At 49.0% G+C, this 13,389-nt stretch overlaps 2 protein-coding genes across 2 annotated transcripts; one reads left to right on the top strand and one right to left on the bottom strand.

The window, feature by feature from the left end:
• Window positions 1–1,293: 1,293 nt before the first annotated feature.
• Window positions 1,294–3,924, top strand: BKA55DRAFT_286527 (uncharacterized protein). The gene is made up of 2 exons (XM_046185528.1): window positions 1,294–3,198; window positions 3,251–3,924. The coding sequence occupies exons 1-2, from the start codon at window positions 1,621–1,623 to the stop codon at window positions 3,791–3,793; spliced, it is 2,121 nt and encodes a 706-aa protein (XP_046053300.1). The 5' UTR covers window positions 1,294–1,620; the 3' UTR covers window positions 3,794–3,924.
• An 816-nt stretch (window positions 3,925–4,740) lies between these two features.
• BKA55DRAFT_686993 (peptidase C13 family-domain-containing protein) lies at window positions 4,741–10,905 on the bottom strand (the record flags this gene model as incomplete). Its single annotated transcript, XM_046199006.1, has 9 exons — window positions 4,741–5,914; window positions 5,998–6,071; window positions 6,787–6,920; window positions 6,975–7,631; window positions 7,682–7,862; window positions 7,911–8,168; window positions 8,215–8,948; window positions 9,687–10,324; window positions 10,373–10,905. 9 exons carry the CDS (start codon window positions 10,903–10,905, stop codon window positions 4,741–4,743), a joined length of 4,383 nt encoding a protein of 1,460 aa, XP_046053301.1.
• Window positions 10,906–13,389: the final 2,484 nt, after the last annotated feature.

Raw genomic sequence — 13,389 nt, forward strand, 5'->3', positions numbered from 1 at the left:
GGCTATTGTGAACCTTCTCAGTCGTCACAACTCAGCAGGGATCAGCCTTGAAGCCTCCCACCTCGGAGCAATTGGTTTCTTCTCTTCTCGGCAAATCATAAATCACTCGAATTCCTTGGCCGCATGCTTCTCTGCTGATCATCATTAATGCACGGCGCCTCATGAATAAAATGAATGGGAATCAGGACCCTGTCTCGTTCGTTAGTGTGCCTGATAGCATTCATTGTCGTGATGGTCATGGTGATACGAGTGACACAACTGAGATGGCTGCACAAGTGGCAGGTTAAATTTGGAATACGATATGCCTAATCTAGTGTCGTGCGATGTACCATAATATGCATCTTGCAATGCAGCTTTATGCAAGCGCATCTATATATTTTCGTATGGCGAATGTCTGTTCAACAACTCACAACTGGAGGTGATTGGCATTCTACCAAGGACTGAGGACAATCTGTACTTGTACTACCGTGTACTATATAGCCCGGTTAAAGATGAAACATCAATGAAATTGGTCTATCTGGAGACCCAACATAGCACAGAGAATACCTCAAAGTACATAGCCAGGGCCCTGTCACTGCGAGGTTCAGCTCTGCTACCCACTAGGATTACTTTTAGCTTGGGGGCTCGGTAGGCCCTATCAAACATTAGCAGGTCCTGGGATTCAATGGGGAGTCCGGGGGGCTTGCTCGGCAACCTTGTATTTGGCAAGTGCCTCCACTGAGCTGCTCCTGGTCCTTCCCCGTCTCCTCATCTCACAACCATATCCTCGTCCAGGGCCTCTTCCGCCCAGTGTCTTTTCTTCTCTCCACCACCATTCTTTTTACACTCTTTCAACCTTGAAATCGTTCAGTCGTTTTCAGAACTGTTTCTTTACACGGTCGCCTTGCTTTGGCTACTGTCCGTGTTGAGTTCAGTTTGTCCATTCGTTTCAACCCCTGGCGTGTTTTTGCAAGACTGCTGCCGTGCGCTGTTTGTTAATCAGAGCGATATTCATACTTCTTTCAACATCTAACCCTGGTTTGGCAGCTGGTCCAACAACATCCATATTTCACGTTGTAACTAGCAGTTGAACTTGCGATTTTACATCACACTCGTTACCGACGCACTCCCCCCACCGTTCTGGTCTGAGACATCGCCGCCGCCGCCCGTACAAAGACATCAGTCTCGAGACCCCTAAGGGACACATTCTTTATTCCCGCCCTCTATTGCAACGCCCTTCATTCCAGTCGACCTGACAACCAGCCCCGCCAATTTTGTCTTCCGAGACGATATATTCCACCGGAACGACAAACATCGACTTTGTGATCTTCGCGCGATCTCGTCATTTAGATTTGTTGCCGTACTACATAGTCCCCCGAAACTCTAGCAAACATGCATCTCCGGCATCTGCAAGTACACCGCAGGGCCGATGGGCTTTTTGGGTTTGGTAACATCGCTCATGAGATCGACGTCTCATCCGACGGCTCAAAGCGCCATGTACATAAGAGACAACCACGTAAGTTTCGCTTTTATCTGAGTAAACCAAATCGGCTTTAGGACGAATTACTGTATCAGTTTTGACCAGTGAATTGTGCATCAACTAACCCAATTGCAGAAGAAATAAGGACTGTCTTCAAGACGATGGAAGCTACTTTCGAAGGGAAGATTGGTGGCTACAAAACAGTAGGCCACGAGCCTAAGCAAACGGGCTCATCAAAGGACGATGACGAAGAAGATGACGACGACGAGAGAGACTCGAAGAAGGAGGCTGAAGAAAAGAAGAAGGAAGCTGAAGAAGCCAAGGAAAAGGCGAAAGAACAGGCGGAGAAGGAGGAAGAAGCAGCGAAGAAAAAGGCTGCCGAAGACAAGGCGAAACAGGAAAAGGCGGAGGAAGAGAAGGAAAAGGCAGAAGAGGCTGCCAAAAAGAAGGCTGCGGAGGATGCCAAGTCTCGCAGTAAATCCGAGGATGACGATGCGAAGGAGAGCTCAACAGCCAAACCGACCAGAACTCGCGCCCAAATTACCACTAGTAACAACCCATCGAGCGTCCCCTCCGTTATTAGCGACCCAACTGGCAGTCAATCTATCGAATCCATTCTCGCCAAAGCCACCGGCTCAGCCTCCGCTTCTACAACTATCGATGAAGCTGCCGACATATCTGGAGCCTCAAGTCTACCTAGCTCCAGCTCCAGTGCTGTGCCAGAAGCCAGTGGTGGCACCAGCGCAGGAACCAAGGCTGGAATTGCGTTTGGTGTTCTTGGCGGGTTACTTGCCATGGGCTTGCTTGTCTACTTTATCTTCACTAAACGCCGGAAGCAGGCTGAGATGGAAAGACTCGAGAATGATGATGAGAAGCTTCACGGCCCGATGGCTGGTCACGGTGGCCCCCCTATGGTTGCCGCCGCCGCTGTGCGTCGTTCTATGTCTCCCGAGCCTATTGAAACCGCCTCTATCCGCACTGATGCAAAGGCTCCCCGTGTTAGTCTCCGACCCGTCACTCAATTCCTGCCCAACTGGAACGGCCTTGAAAAGGAGAAGCGCGCGAGCAAGGGTGCAGGTTTGACTCTTGCTGTACCCGCTGCCGCTTCTCCATCATCCGCTGGTGGTCCCTTGTCCCCTCGATCCCCTGGAGGCAGTGCCTGGGAGCGTCCAACAACAGCTCAAGGCGTCGATTCTGCTAACCCCTTCGGCACACAGGCCGAGCGTGTTCCATCTCCTGTCCAAGAAGAGACTGCTTCTGCGCTGAGAGCTTCTCCCAGCCCCATGTCCGAAAACTCGACCATTGCTGTTGCTGCCGCCGCCGCTTTTCCTGCTGCTACCGCTCCAGTCTCACCTCAATCACCTTCTCCCCACGGCCCCCTAACCGCCAATGGACCTGCTGTTGCCGCAGCAGCTGCTGGTGCAGGAGCCGCTATGGTCGCTCGTAAGACTTCGATCCGCAAGGCTGGAGGCCCTCAGCAACTTGACCTGACCCTTCCGAATGCCCCTATGGCAGCTGTTCCTGCTAGTCCTGCTGGCACTGAATACAGTAACTCTTCCGCTCCTTCTGCGGGTCCCGACAGTCCTTCTGCGGGCGCTGCGGCCATTGCTGCTGCTGGCGGACCTGCGAACTCCGCCGTTCACCGCGTGCAGCTTGACTTCAAGCCCACTATGGACGATGAACTAGAGCTCAGAGCTGGTGATCTTGTGCGACTCCTTCACGAGTACGATGATGGCTGGGTAAGTTTGTACAGTTCATTTTCTGTCTCAGCCCAATCTAACTTCTCTCCAGGCTCTTTGCATCCGACTTGACCGTTCTCGACAGGGTGTTGTTCCTCGAACCTGTTTGTCAACTCGTCCTGTGAAGCCCCGCCCTGCTCAAGGTGGCCCTCGCCCAGGCCCTCCTGTTAAAGCTGGCGGACCTCCCCGAGGACCTGGACCCAATCAATCTCAAGGACAACGACCTATGACCCCTCAAGGAAATTTTGGTCAACCTCGACCTGCATCGCCGGCTGGTCCTATGAATCCCAACAGCAGTCGTCCCCAATCACCAATGGGACCTCCCGGCCGTCCTCAAGGACGTCCGATGAGCCCAGGACCTCGAGCGCAGTCACCCGGCCCCCGTAATGGACCGCCTAGTGGCAGACCCATGAGCCCTGGGCCTCGTTCTCAATCACCTGGGCCTGCTGGTGGCCGTTCACAAAGTCCTAGCGGGATGAACCGAAGAAACAACCCCCCTGGACCCAGCCCCATGAACCCTTCTCAAGATCCTCGCTCGGGGCCATCTTCTTCGGGCTCTCTTAGCAGGAAGCCCGTACCTGGCCAGGCGTATTGAACAGCTTACAGCCGTTAATGGCTCTGTATGAAACAGTATTAAAAGGAACGGCGTTCTGCGGTACCATGGAGAGACCCTGAGCATTATGGTCTGCTCACGCTTCTTTACTCTTCTGGTGGATGATTTAAATTACTTTCGAACTTCTTAACACTCACTTGACCAATTCTTTTCTTCTTACGTGGCTACTTTCGAGCTACTTTTTCCCGTTTCACGTTCATATAAACTTCATATTTCTCAGGCGGTCGTCAACTCGTCATTATGTCATGGCATGTCATTTACGCTCATGTCAGGGCGACCTTGCGAGTGACTTATCTCAGCCATTTGGTTTGAAGGGAGACGTGTATACAGGTTACGACGTCTTGTTGCGAGGCCTTCTCCTCTAATAGAAGGAGCTGCGCTAGTCGCTAATGTGTATCTACGTTTGCGTTTGTTCTTTTCGAATATCACTTCTTCCTCTGTGGCTGGTTCGAGGTCGTTGGATGGAGAGAAGAAAGAGAGCTTGCTTGGTAGCATGTTGCCACCAGCAGCTAGGATTTAAAGACTTGAGACGAAAGATAGGAAACGAAAATTATTTCTCGATGACTTACTTCCATTAGTCCCATGTATCTTTTCATGCTATATGTGGTGTCTGTTGTGTGACGCCTATCATCTTTGTGTTCGCATCTCCTGCAGAGCATGTAATACTTGTGCTGAATAGCCATTGTTTTAGTAACTTGGCTTTTTCCATCAAATTGTATGCAAGACAGGAGATCCCGCCCCTGAACGAAACTGACTGTCGCAAACCAACGATGATGTTTCCTCGTTTCTTCTCTCCTATCCTTGAGAAAAATGAAGAAGCAGAGCCAAGTAGTCCGAAATATCCTTTCAAATCCTGAGCGCCCCAACATGCCTAGCCGTAACGCCTCGCTTCCATCTCTAGATATTGCTGCTCCTAGGTTTTCTCTTGCCTACAAGCGCATGGCCACACGGGAGAGCAATGCTACTGGAAAGTCACCTCCCTTGCGTAGCAGCTCTTTGACTTCTGGCGTATCCCGAATGTACTCAATGAAGCACACAAAGTACTCCACAATAATCTCTCGTGCAGTGTCATCCTCCACAGTATTTTCGAATAGCTCCTGCGCGAGGGCAACGATGTCGGGAACATGGTATTGGTCGAAGTAAAAGTAATACAGTATACAATGGAGGCGGCAGATGGAGAGACGGCGAAGATCTTCAACATCATACTTATCCGCCAGGATGTAGAGACGTGCGTGGCTGAGGAAGACAGGCAGATATGAGTATTTGCCTTCTTGTGTGTTCTGCAAACTAGTCACGGCCGGAGCGCCGCCGTTAATCATGGGTGAGTCGTAAGGAGGACGGGCAAAGTTTCTCATTGCTTCAAACCGCTTTCCTGTTGTGGTTGTCACGTCAAGCATATAATTTTGATCCGGGCACCTGCGTTTGCGCCTGGATAAGTTACCGTCTTCAGTCAACTGCAGAACTCCATTATGTTGATCGTTATTGGACTGATAGCTCTGGATAAACTCGCCAACGGCCGCCGGCAGCTTCCACTCACAGTATTCATAGGTGTAGGTATAAGTGAAAGGGGGCCGATTACCGCCATTGTTTGTTGGCATGTGGTCTACGGTGGTGGAAGCTTCAGATGAACTTGACTCGTCACCCGCAGTGCTGTGGTATCCGGTTGGAGTGCCTTCCGAAGAGTCATCGTCGTCGTCAAGATCCTCGTCTTGATCAGAATCATTGTCGTCGCGCATTTCCTCCGAATCCGAGCTGGTGCTGCGAGAGTCATCTGAGCCTTTCCCAGACGAGGATGCATAGCCATTCACATCATGAGTATATGACTTGAGTGGTGAGTGGTTGCCTTCAGTGTCCAGTTCAGGTGCCGGGATAAGAACAGGCTGTGCCTCACTGTAGTCACCAGAGTAGGCGAATTTGGCGAAGCGCACAAAAGTGTCGACATCTAGATCTGCCCATACGACACGACCTTCCCGAGCTTCTCTCATGTTCCCATTTACTAGAGCGTTTAGGACTGGTGATAGTCGGCCGATGAGTTCCTTGTGTACGTGGAACTCCTTGGCCTCTGGCCCGATAACGAAGAGAAAGGGCTTGGAAGCGAGGGATCTGTTGTAAAAGTCAGCATGCTTGGAAACGTCGAATATGAAAGCACCATCTCAAAAATCAATGGAATACATGCTAATACTCACTCTTCGAAGTTGAAGCTGGCTGCCGGAACCGCAGCGCCAGTTCGCGAAGCAGACATGGTGTAAGTGGGAGCCTCCTAACCGCTAGTAAATGATCTGCGTTGTGACCACTAGAAGCAGGGGTTGAAAGGTAAAAATAGGAGAAAATAAAAGAGAACACGCGAAGTATTGATGTGGATGTCTCCAAAGTGAGGTTGAATGTGGACGACAAGACAAGATGACATTAACGGATTGAAGATTGTTTGAAGTCCATGCCCTGCGCTGCTAATGGACCCGTATGATACGGTAAGGAAATGGAGGAATAGCGCTTAAGGTGGGTACCTACCTTAATCACAGAGACCAGGGTACCCATACACTAAATCTCAGGTAATGCGGGGCGGATGGTAATGATTGGCTCCCTTGCCGCGCAATGTCTCACAGATGGGTTATAGATACCTGGGCAGATAGGATATCTGGAAACATTGAGGAAGTTGTTGTGTTTCTTTTACTGTGCATGTGCAGCCTTGGTTTCGCTGTTCATCTAAAAAACGCTTGAGCTAGAACTTCCTCTTCGACTCCCTTGAGCCTTTTCTTCAAGTACCTGTATAGTGTATGAGAAGGATATCGCTTGGGGGGAAATACAGCGGAATCGCTTACACCAAAAATCGCTGATCTGCCACCAAATCGTTTCTGCTGTTTTATTTCGCCCCTACCTCTCTCTACCTTGGGTACTACTTAGGTGCCTAGGTAGGTATTTATTCATGCGACGAACTTTCCCCCACATCCACCACAAACTTCCCCTGATGCCTGTACATTTGCCCCTGATCCAAAATGCATCTCAACAACACGCGTCAATTCTGCAACTTTCAGACATCGCAACTCGCACACTGCGCAAATCCGAGAAATATCAGGAGCCATTATCGCCAGTCCCGTAGAAGCACAGCGTGCTATTCAAAGGTGTCAGCAACAAGTGCAACAGAGAGGATGCGTAGACAACTTACCAAACAAATGTCCGTTTTCACATTTTGCTTCTTCCTCTTCCAAACGCAATGCTGCATCACAAAACACGCAGTGTTGGTTAGCTGCAATATCTCTGAACTGCTCCCTCAATAACGAATTGTTGAGCTCAGGAGATATCTTGCGCGTTGCTGTAGTCCCAAGTACTTCAGGGGCATTCCCGTACATCCACTCCCAAACCTGGCCTTCAGTTGTTAGAGGCTTCGTGACTGTGACCGCATCCTCTTGGCCGCGCTCTTCGTCTCTTCTTGAGAACATCAGTTTACAGAGGGCTCGCCTTTCTGGGTGCAAAGTGCTGAATCGCGACACAAGCACTGCTGTTGTGCCACCGCCGGGTGAATGCGCCATGCCCCAGATGCGGTACCTGGATTCGGGAACTTGTAACTGTGTTGTATCTTCTTCCATTAGGTCGTCTTCTGAGTCGTCTGAATCCGAGTCTAATCCTTCCAGCGCAACCGCTCTTGCAACGAGCCGTGTTGTGTGTTTTCGAATTCTTGTTGCCCATTTTGGAACAGAAGCCTCTGTGTCCGGAAGATTTGTCTGAAACCAGTCCTGGTTGCGTGATGTTGCAGATAATCTGGCGATTGAGTAGTACGGAACTGATCCTAGGTGCGTTATGCCTTGATCGTGAATTAGAAGTCCTACATTGTTGTTAGATGTGTTGTGTGCAGAGCCTGTAAGAGTTGTGTACCAGAAATAGGATTCGATGAGACTATTTCATCTTCCTTGGAATACGTTGTCGAGCACTCCCAAGTATAGTGAGCGCCAGCCAACTCCTCGGCATCGTCAATAAACGAAACCTGAAATGGCTTCACATTAAACGGATCAGCGACCACGCCCCTGGCTACAGGCTTATCATCGTCATATGCGATCTTGAGCCACGTTAGCTATGGTTATTCCACGCGCCATAAACTACGTACCAAGTCTTCCCACTCGATATATGCATCCGTTGACAGAAACATGCAAATGGCCGTCATATCCGCCTTCTCGACTTCGATATGCGGAGGCTGACCTCTCTCCCAATTGCCCAGGATAGTGATCTTTCGAAACCCAACATGATTCTTTGCCAAATATGCCAGTATAGCGACTTTTTTGCCTTGGCTCTTGAACCAAGAGCTCCATTTCAAAGAAAAGGCACTCCCATGAGGCACATAGTCGGGATCTGTGATATCTACAGCCTATTTTATGTTAGAGCCTTTTTCGACCAAGTTCAGCATAACTCACGTCTTCCTTAATATGTATCCCTCTGCCATCAAACCGGCCGACTTCTTGGATGTCCCATCGCGTCTCTTCACTTGAAGGATCACCTTCTTTTGCCTGCGAGAAGAGCTGCACCGCCATTACAGCTACTTCTTCAGCATCATTGCAGTATGCTAGCAGACCTCTCCCTATGTCCACTTCTTTGGCCCACGAGAAGGCCTGAATGCGTTCATTCATGTTTCGATATCCATCTTCCTCGTTGCTGTCGGGCAGCGGAAGTTGAGCCCCGAGGCCCCAGAGTGTCTTCCATGCCTTGAAGCTCCGAACCCGCATGCCTGCTATCATTGCAGATTGCCGATCGATATGTTCACCAATCGCATATATACATCCACTGGTTGACAGCGCTGTTAAGATAGGTCGAAGATTGCAACCCAATCCATTTGGTGACCATTCCAACCTCACAATCTGGCAGATTGGCGCACCCGAACCTGTGACTAGTCCATTCCCCACGCCAGGAAACCAATTCTCGTCGTTAGCTGGCGGCCCAGCCACTCTGATACCAGAAAACGAACAAAGCTGTGCATTGATTGTGGGATCTGGGCGAATCAAGCCTGAGGCTCGATAGGAGAGCGTATACTGGCTCTGTAGTTCTTCTTCATCCGCTCCTTCGTCGGGACCGCTACTCCTTGGATATTCTGGAAGAAATATGTAAATAGTATCATCTGTAGCAACTGCAAGCTCAGCGTCACAAGACCATGCTAGGGCATGAGTTGTCAGTGGACGCGATTTGAGATGAATTGTTTTGAGAGGCCTTGTCTTGTTTTCAGAACAGTTAGCAAGTCTTTCGTTACAACTTTCTATTCAAGAAGCGGGAATATAAAAATGACTGTACATCCGTGGCAGAATTTCTGGCACAAAAAGAAGTAAAGCGAATCTTTTGTTATTGAAGTCTCACCTTGGACTTTTCCATCCTGGCAGCTGAGACGGATCGCGTCAAAGGCCGGCCGTAAGTGACATGAGAATTATAGCTCTTATCAGATAGTCATGTGAAAAGGAAGATCGATACTTCGCTTCGACAGTGGCATGGCAGAACCGAGATTTTGATGAAATCTTCATATGAAATGGTCAATACCAAAAAAGTTGCTGACTAAGGCAAACAGTAGACACCTCATACACCATGAAGAAAAAACAACAAAAGTACCCTTCTGTGCTCTCAGGGGTTCAATTATACTTCAGTCAGTCTGCGAGTAGGATTCTTCACGAGGTAACTATAATATTAGGTCACGGACATCTATTTGAAATGGTATCAAAACTCATCAAGTCAACATATACTCTGTGCAGAACCGTTTGCCTGTGGCCATATCTGCAGATTACTCATGACTTATTACTAGTATGGTAACAAAAACACATCAATCCCGTCAAGTACGCCGTTCTCCATATTCTTGGTATGCCATTAATGTATAATAATAACAATACTCGTGATTATTGACCTCAACCTTCCAAGAAGGATCCTATAGCCCAGAGAAGGCCACAACCTGCAAGCGCTGTCGCACCAACGACCTTCTTGGTCCACCAGTTGTCATCCGTCAATGCCTTGGCCTTTTGGATCTTTCTGGCAGTCTCAGTTGGAGCACTAGCAGGTGCCTTTGCAGATACCTTCACCCCAACAGACTCCTTGGCTGCCTCTGCTTCCTTCTGCTGGAGAAGGGCAATTTTCTTGCTGAGCGCTAGGAGATCCTCCTCAAGAGTCAGATTACCGCTGCGGTCAACCTCGACGTTCTGGATGTTGCCGAAAAAGTCTGTGATCAGACGGCTACGGGCGTTCTCTTCACCACCGGGGAAGAGGTCGTAGCGCACTCCAGCATGTGAGTGAATCTTGCCGAAGTCGTAGCTGTCGAACAATTCGCCCACTGTCTTCTGGCTGTTCAGGTCCTTGACGTTGTTCTCAAGGAATTCAAGATTGTAGTACGTGTATCGATCGATAACGGCGACGCCTACATCGTTGTCGGCGTGATGTGAGTATGAAGACTGATCGAGCTTGGAGGAACCGGTGGCGATGATGTTGGGGGAGTAAAGTCTGCTGTACATGGTGTTCGCTTGGCAGGTATCGATCATGAAGAGGATCTCGTGATATCTAAAAAGCATTAGTGGTTGATAAGAAAGCAATGAAGCTACCACTTACCTCTTCTTCTCCCACATCTCCTCAAAGGCGTTCGCAAGATCGAATGCGCCAATCTCCTCAGCATCCTGGAACTTAAGAAACTCGTTTCCACCATGACCAGTCATGTAAACCAGAATATTGCTTCGATCATCCGTAAGTAGGCGCTTGCTTCGCGGCATCTCCGCGCCCACGCGATCCGTCAACAGGCGAATAAAGTTCTCGACAGTAACCTCGTAGCCACGGTAGTCCACCTCGATGTTGTCGCCGTAGAGATCAACAGCGCGATCTGAATTGCTGTAGACGGTTCCGGGAAACGCGTTCCGGGGATTGCAGGCCATGTCGTCGGGAAGCATGAGGATGATCTGGGAGTCGGGAATACCCAGACGCTTGACGGTACGGTACATGGAGAGGACATTGGCGAGATGACGGTAGTTGAACCAGAATCGTGATGTGCAGACGAGAACGGCCCAGTTGCTGGTATGTTCGGCGAAAGCGACAGTCGCGAATATAGTCGCAGCCACGAGGGCGTGGAATCGAAGTATTGAGAGCTTCATGGCGGGGGGTGTGATGCGATGAAGCGAATTGGTTGACAAGGGAGCGTGCTAGAATAAGGAGCGAAACTTAGAAGACAGATGCAGCAAATGGCATGTCCGCTGGCTGTATGCAGCTGAATTGAGGTTGCTGAGAGATGCTCCCTCAGACTTACAAATCTATACGGCGGCGATAATGATGAATCCCATCCACTGGATATCCCTTTTCGGAACAACGTCACCAAGGAGGGAACACCTAACATTAACGTTAGGGGATTACTGTTAAACACATAATCGGAGTCTTACCGGATCTGGACCCGGAGTTTTCGGCGTGTAGGATCCGATGAGACGGCCCCTGGCGCTTGTACTGATTCGAAGCACTAACAATTTCTCAAAGCATGTCACCAGTTTGAACAAGGCCACTTCACCTCTCGGCTGTCGTATCTCGAGAGAAAAAAATCTTGGGCTGAGGTGGCAGAGATGCTGATGAGATCTCTCCTATTCCTTGACCAGGGTCGAGAAACAGTTGGGGATTAGGATCTGTTGGCGTCGTGTTTGTTTGATGAGGGTATCTGAAATGGTTCGACTACGAGTGAGATATGCTCTGATGTTGGACATGGCTGTCTCATGGGTGTTGTTTTAGGAAATGTCGAGTCTAAGAATGAGATCAGGTATATGCGGCTCGGCATGGTTTGAGATCAACATGGTTAGGAACATACAGAAAATCCATCACGAGGGTGTAGCATGGGATTCATTGTTGGTCATACGCGAGTCTCTAAACCATTGCTTTGAGTATGATACCTGCCAAAAACTAAGCATCAATGTGGTAAAAAGGCCGTGTTCTACTGACTGGCTATCTGAACCTGTGGGCTTATAGTTCTGACTCAGAGCGTAAGAGTACTGTAACTGAGTGAAAGCTGACAGGGCGTATGGATTCGGGTCGTTCACGATATTGACGCTTTTTTATTATAGAAGAGACGATACGAGAACAGTCTATCCCATTAGGTAGTCTAAGATATTCAGCCTGGCCACCACACCCGCTAAATTATTTTTCTCTCCAAAATTCAGGTAACCTTTATCTTAGCCTGAATCGAAAGATTCAGTCTGATGCGGATATAACAGCGAGGGCCCATGAACCCCTCTTCTTGTTGCTTTCATGGTCATGATGAGAATCGAATTTTCAACACGATAACGAGAAAACACAATCTGTAATTAGTAAGTCACTTACAGTAGCGTCTCGTAGCTGCATGGAAGAGCGAACAGAAAAAAATGGAGGACCCTGCAGCGACTCCACCATGACGATGTGATAGTCCATGGATGGAACTGAGACTGGGGTGGCAGCGACTAGGACATTCGAGTTGTTCGGCTGCAAGTGAAGGAGCAGAAAAGGTCACCTTGGCAGAAAGATGCCGAACAAAGCCGTTGGCGCATACCGAGAAAGGTGAACGACCTTGTGCAAAACGACTCCATAAAATTAAGCCATGTATCGTCAGGTGGGCTGAAGAGAAAAAACAGAAGGCTTCTAGTGAGACGCAAGTGACGAATGAGGGCCGGCACCGGAGTTGGAAAAGGTACGATCACATGAATATTGCAGACGTGAAATTCAATGGAGTCGTGTTTTGAATGGCGTAGGTGATCCACTTGGCATGTGTCTTCTTCATAACCGCTACCTTAGACCAGGTTATGCCATGCATGGACAGGGCATGGATCTTGAGCTGTACTGTATGCACAGTACTGTACTTCCAGTGCAGTAGGAGGAGCAAGACCAAGGTTGGGCCGGCTTAATTAAGGTAAACTCGGTGGTTGTGAGTCTTGGCCGAGGTTGAGCAATAATATCGTGCATAGAGCCACGGGGTCACTTCAGAAGCTCTGAGGTCGAGAACCAAAGACATCCAATGGCGAGTGGTTCCGTGACTACATGCCGGAAACATCAGCTTGAAATGATGGAGCGCGTGGTAAAAAGCCTCAAACATCACCTGTCATGGAGAGAAGCTGGGGGAAGAAAACCTGGGGTCGAGGAGAATCACGATATAATGATGTATCATGACAGTCCGGATGGACAGTCCAACCCCCAATATCTCCTCGGGAGAACCCCCAAACTTGTGGTATATACGGTACTGAGCCTCGTTTTCATTAATTATTATGACAATGTTGATCAATGCCAATTATCGTTTGGTTTCAGTCCACTTTGACAGAACTCTCCGATCATGACTGTGCACTTAAAACTTGTTAGAGCTGTTTATTTTCTTGATTGTAAAGCTGGCTGATAATGAAACTCCAAAGCTTCCATGAGATTTATACATAGCTACCCAGGTATCTAACATTGGCCCGCTAACCTTGTCGTAACATAACACAAAGGCAAAATACAATGCATTGGATGCCCACTCTCTTTGGGCCTGGGTCTACCTACCTAGGTAATAAGGTGAGGAGTACTGTAAGATCAAAGTGTAAAGTGTATGTGTCGTGTTTCGACTTTTGGGTGTTGGAGGTCTCAAACTTGTTGCTAAA

Source organism: Fusarium redolens, assembly GCF_020744475.1.
Source record: "Fusarium redolens strain MPI-CAGE-AT-0023 chromosome Unknown BKA55scaffold_4, whole genome shotgun sequence".
Lineage (NCBI taxonomy): Eukaryota > Fungi > Ascomycota > Sordariomycetes > Hypocreales > Nectriaceae > Fusarium > Fusarium redolens.

Coding starts and splice junctions, on each gene's coding strand:
- BKA55DRAFT_286527 (XM_046185528.1), top strand. CDS start 1,621: ATGGAAGCTACTTTCGAAGGGAAGATTGGTGGCTACAAAACAGTAGGC. Junction 3,199..3,250: donor ACGAGTACGATGATGGCTGG/GTAAGTTTGTAC, acceptor ACTTCTCTCCAG/GCTCTTTGCATCCGACTTGA.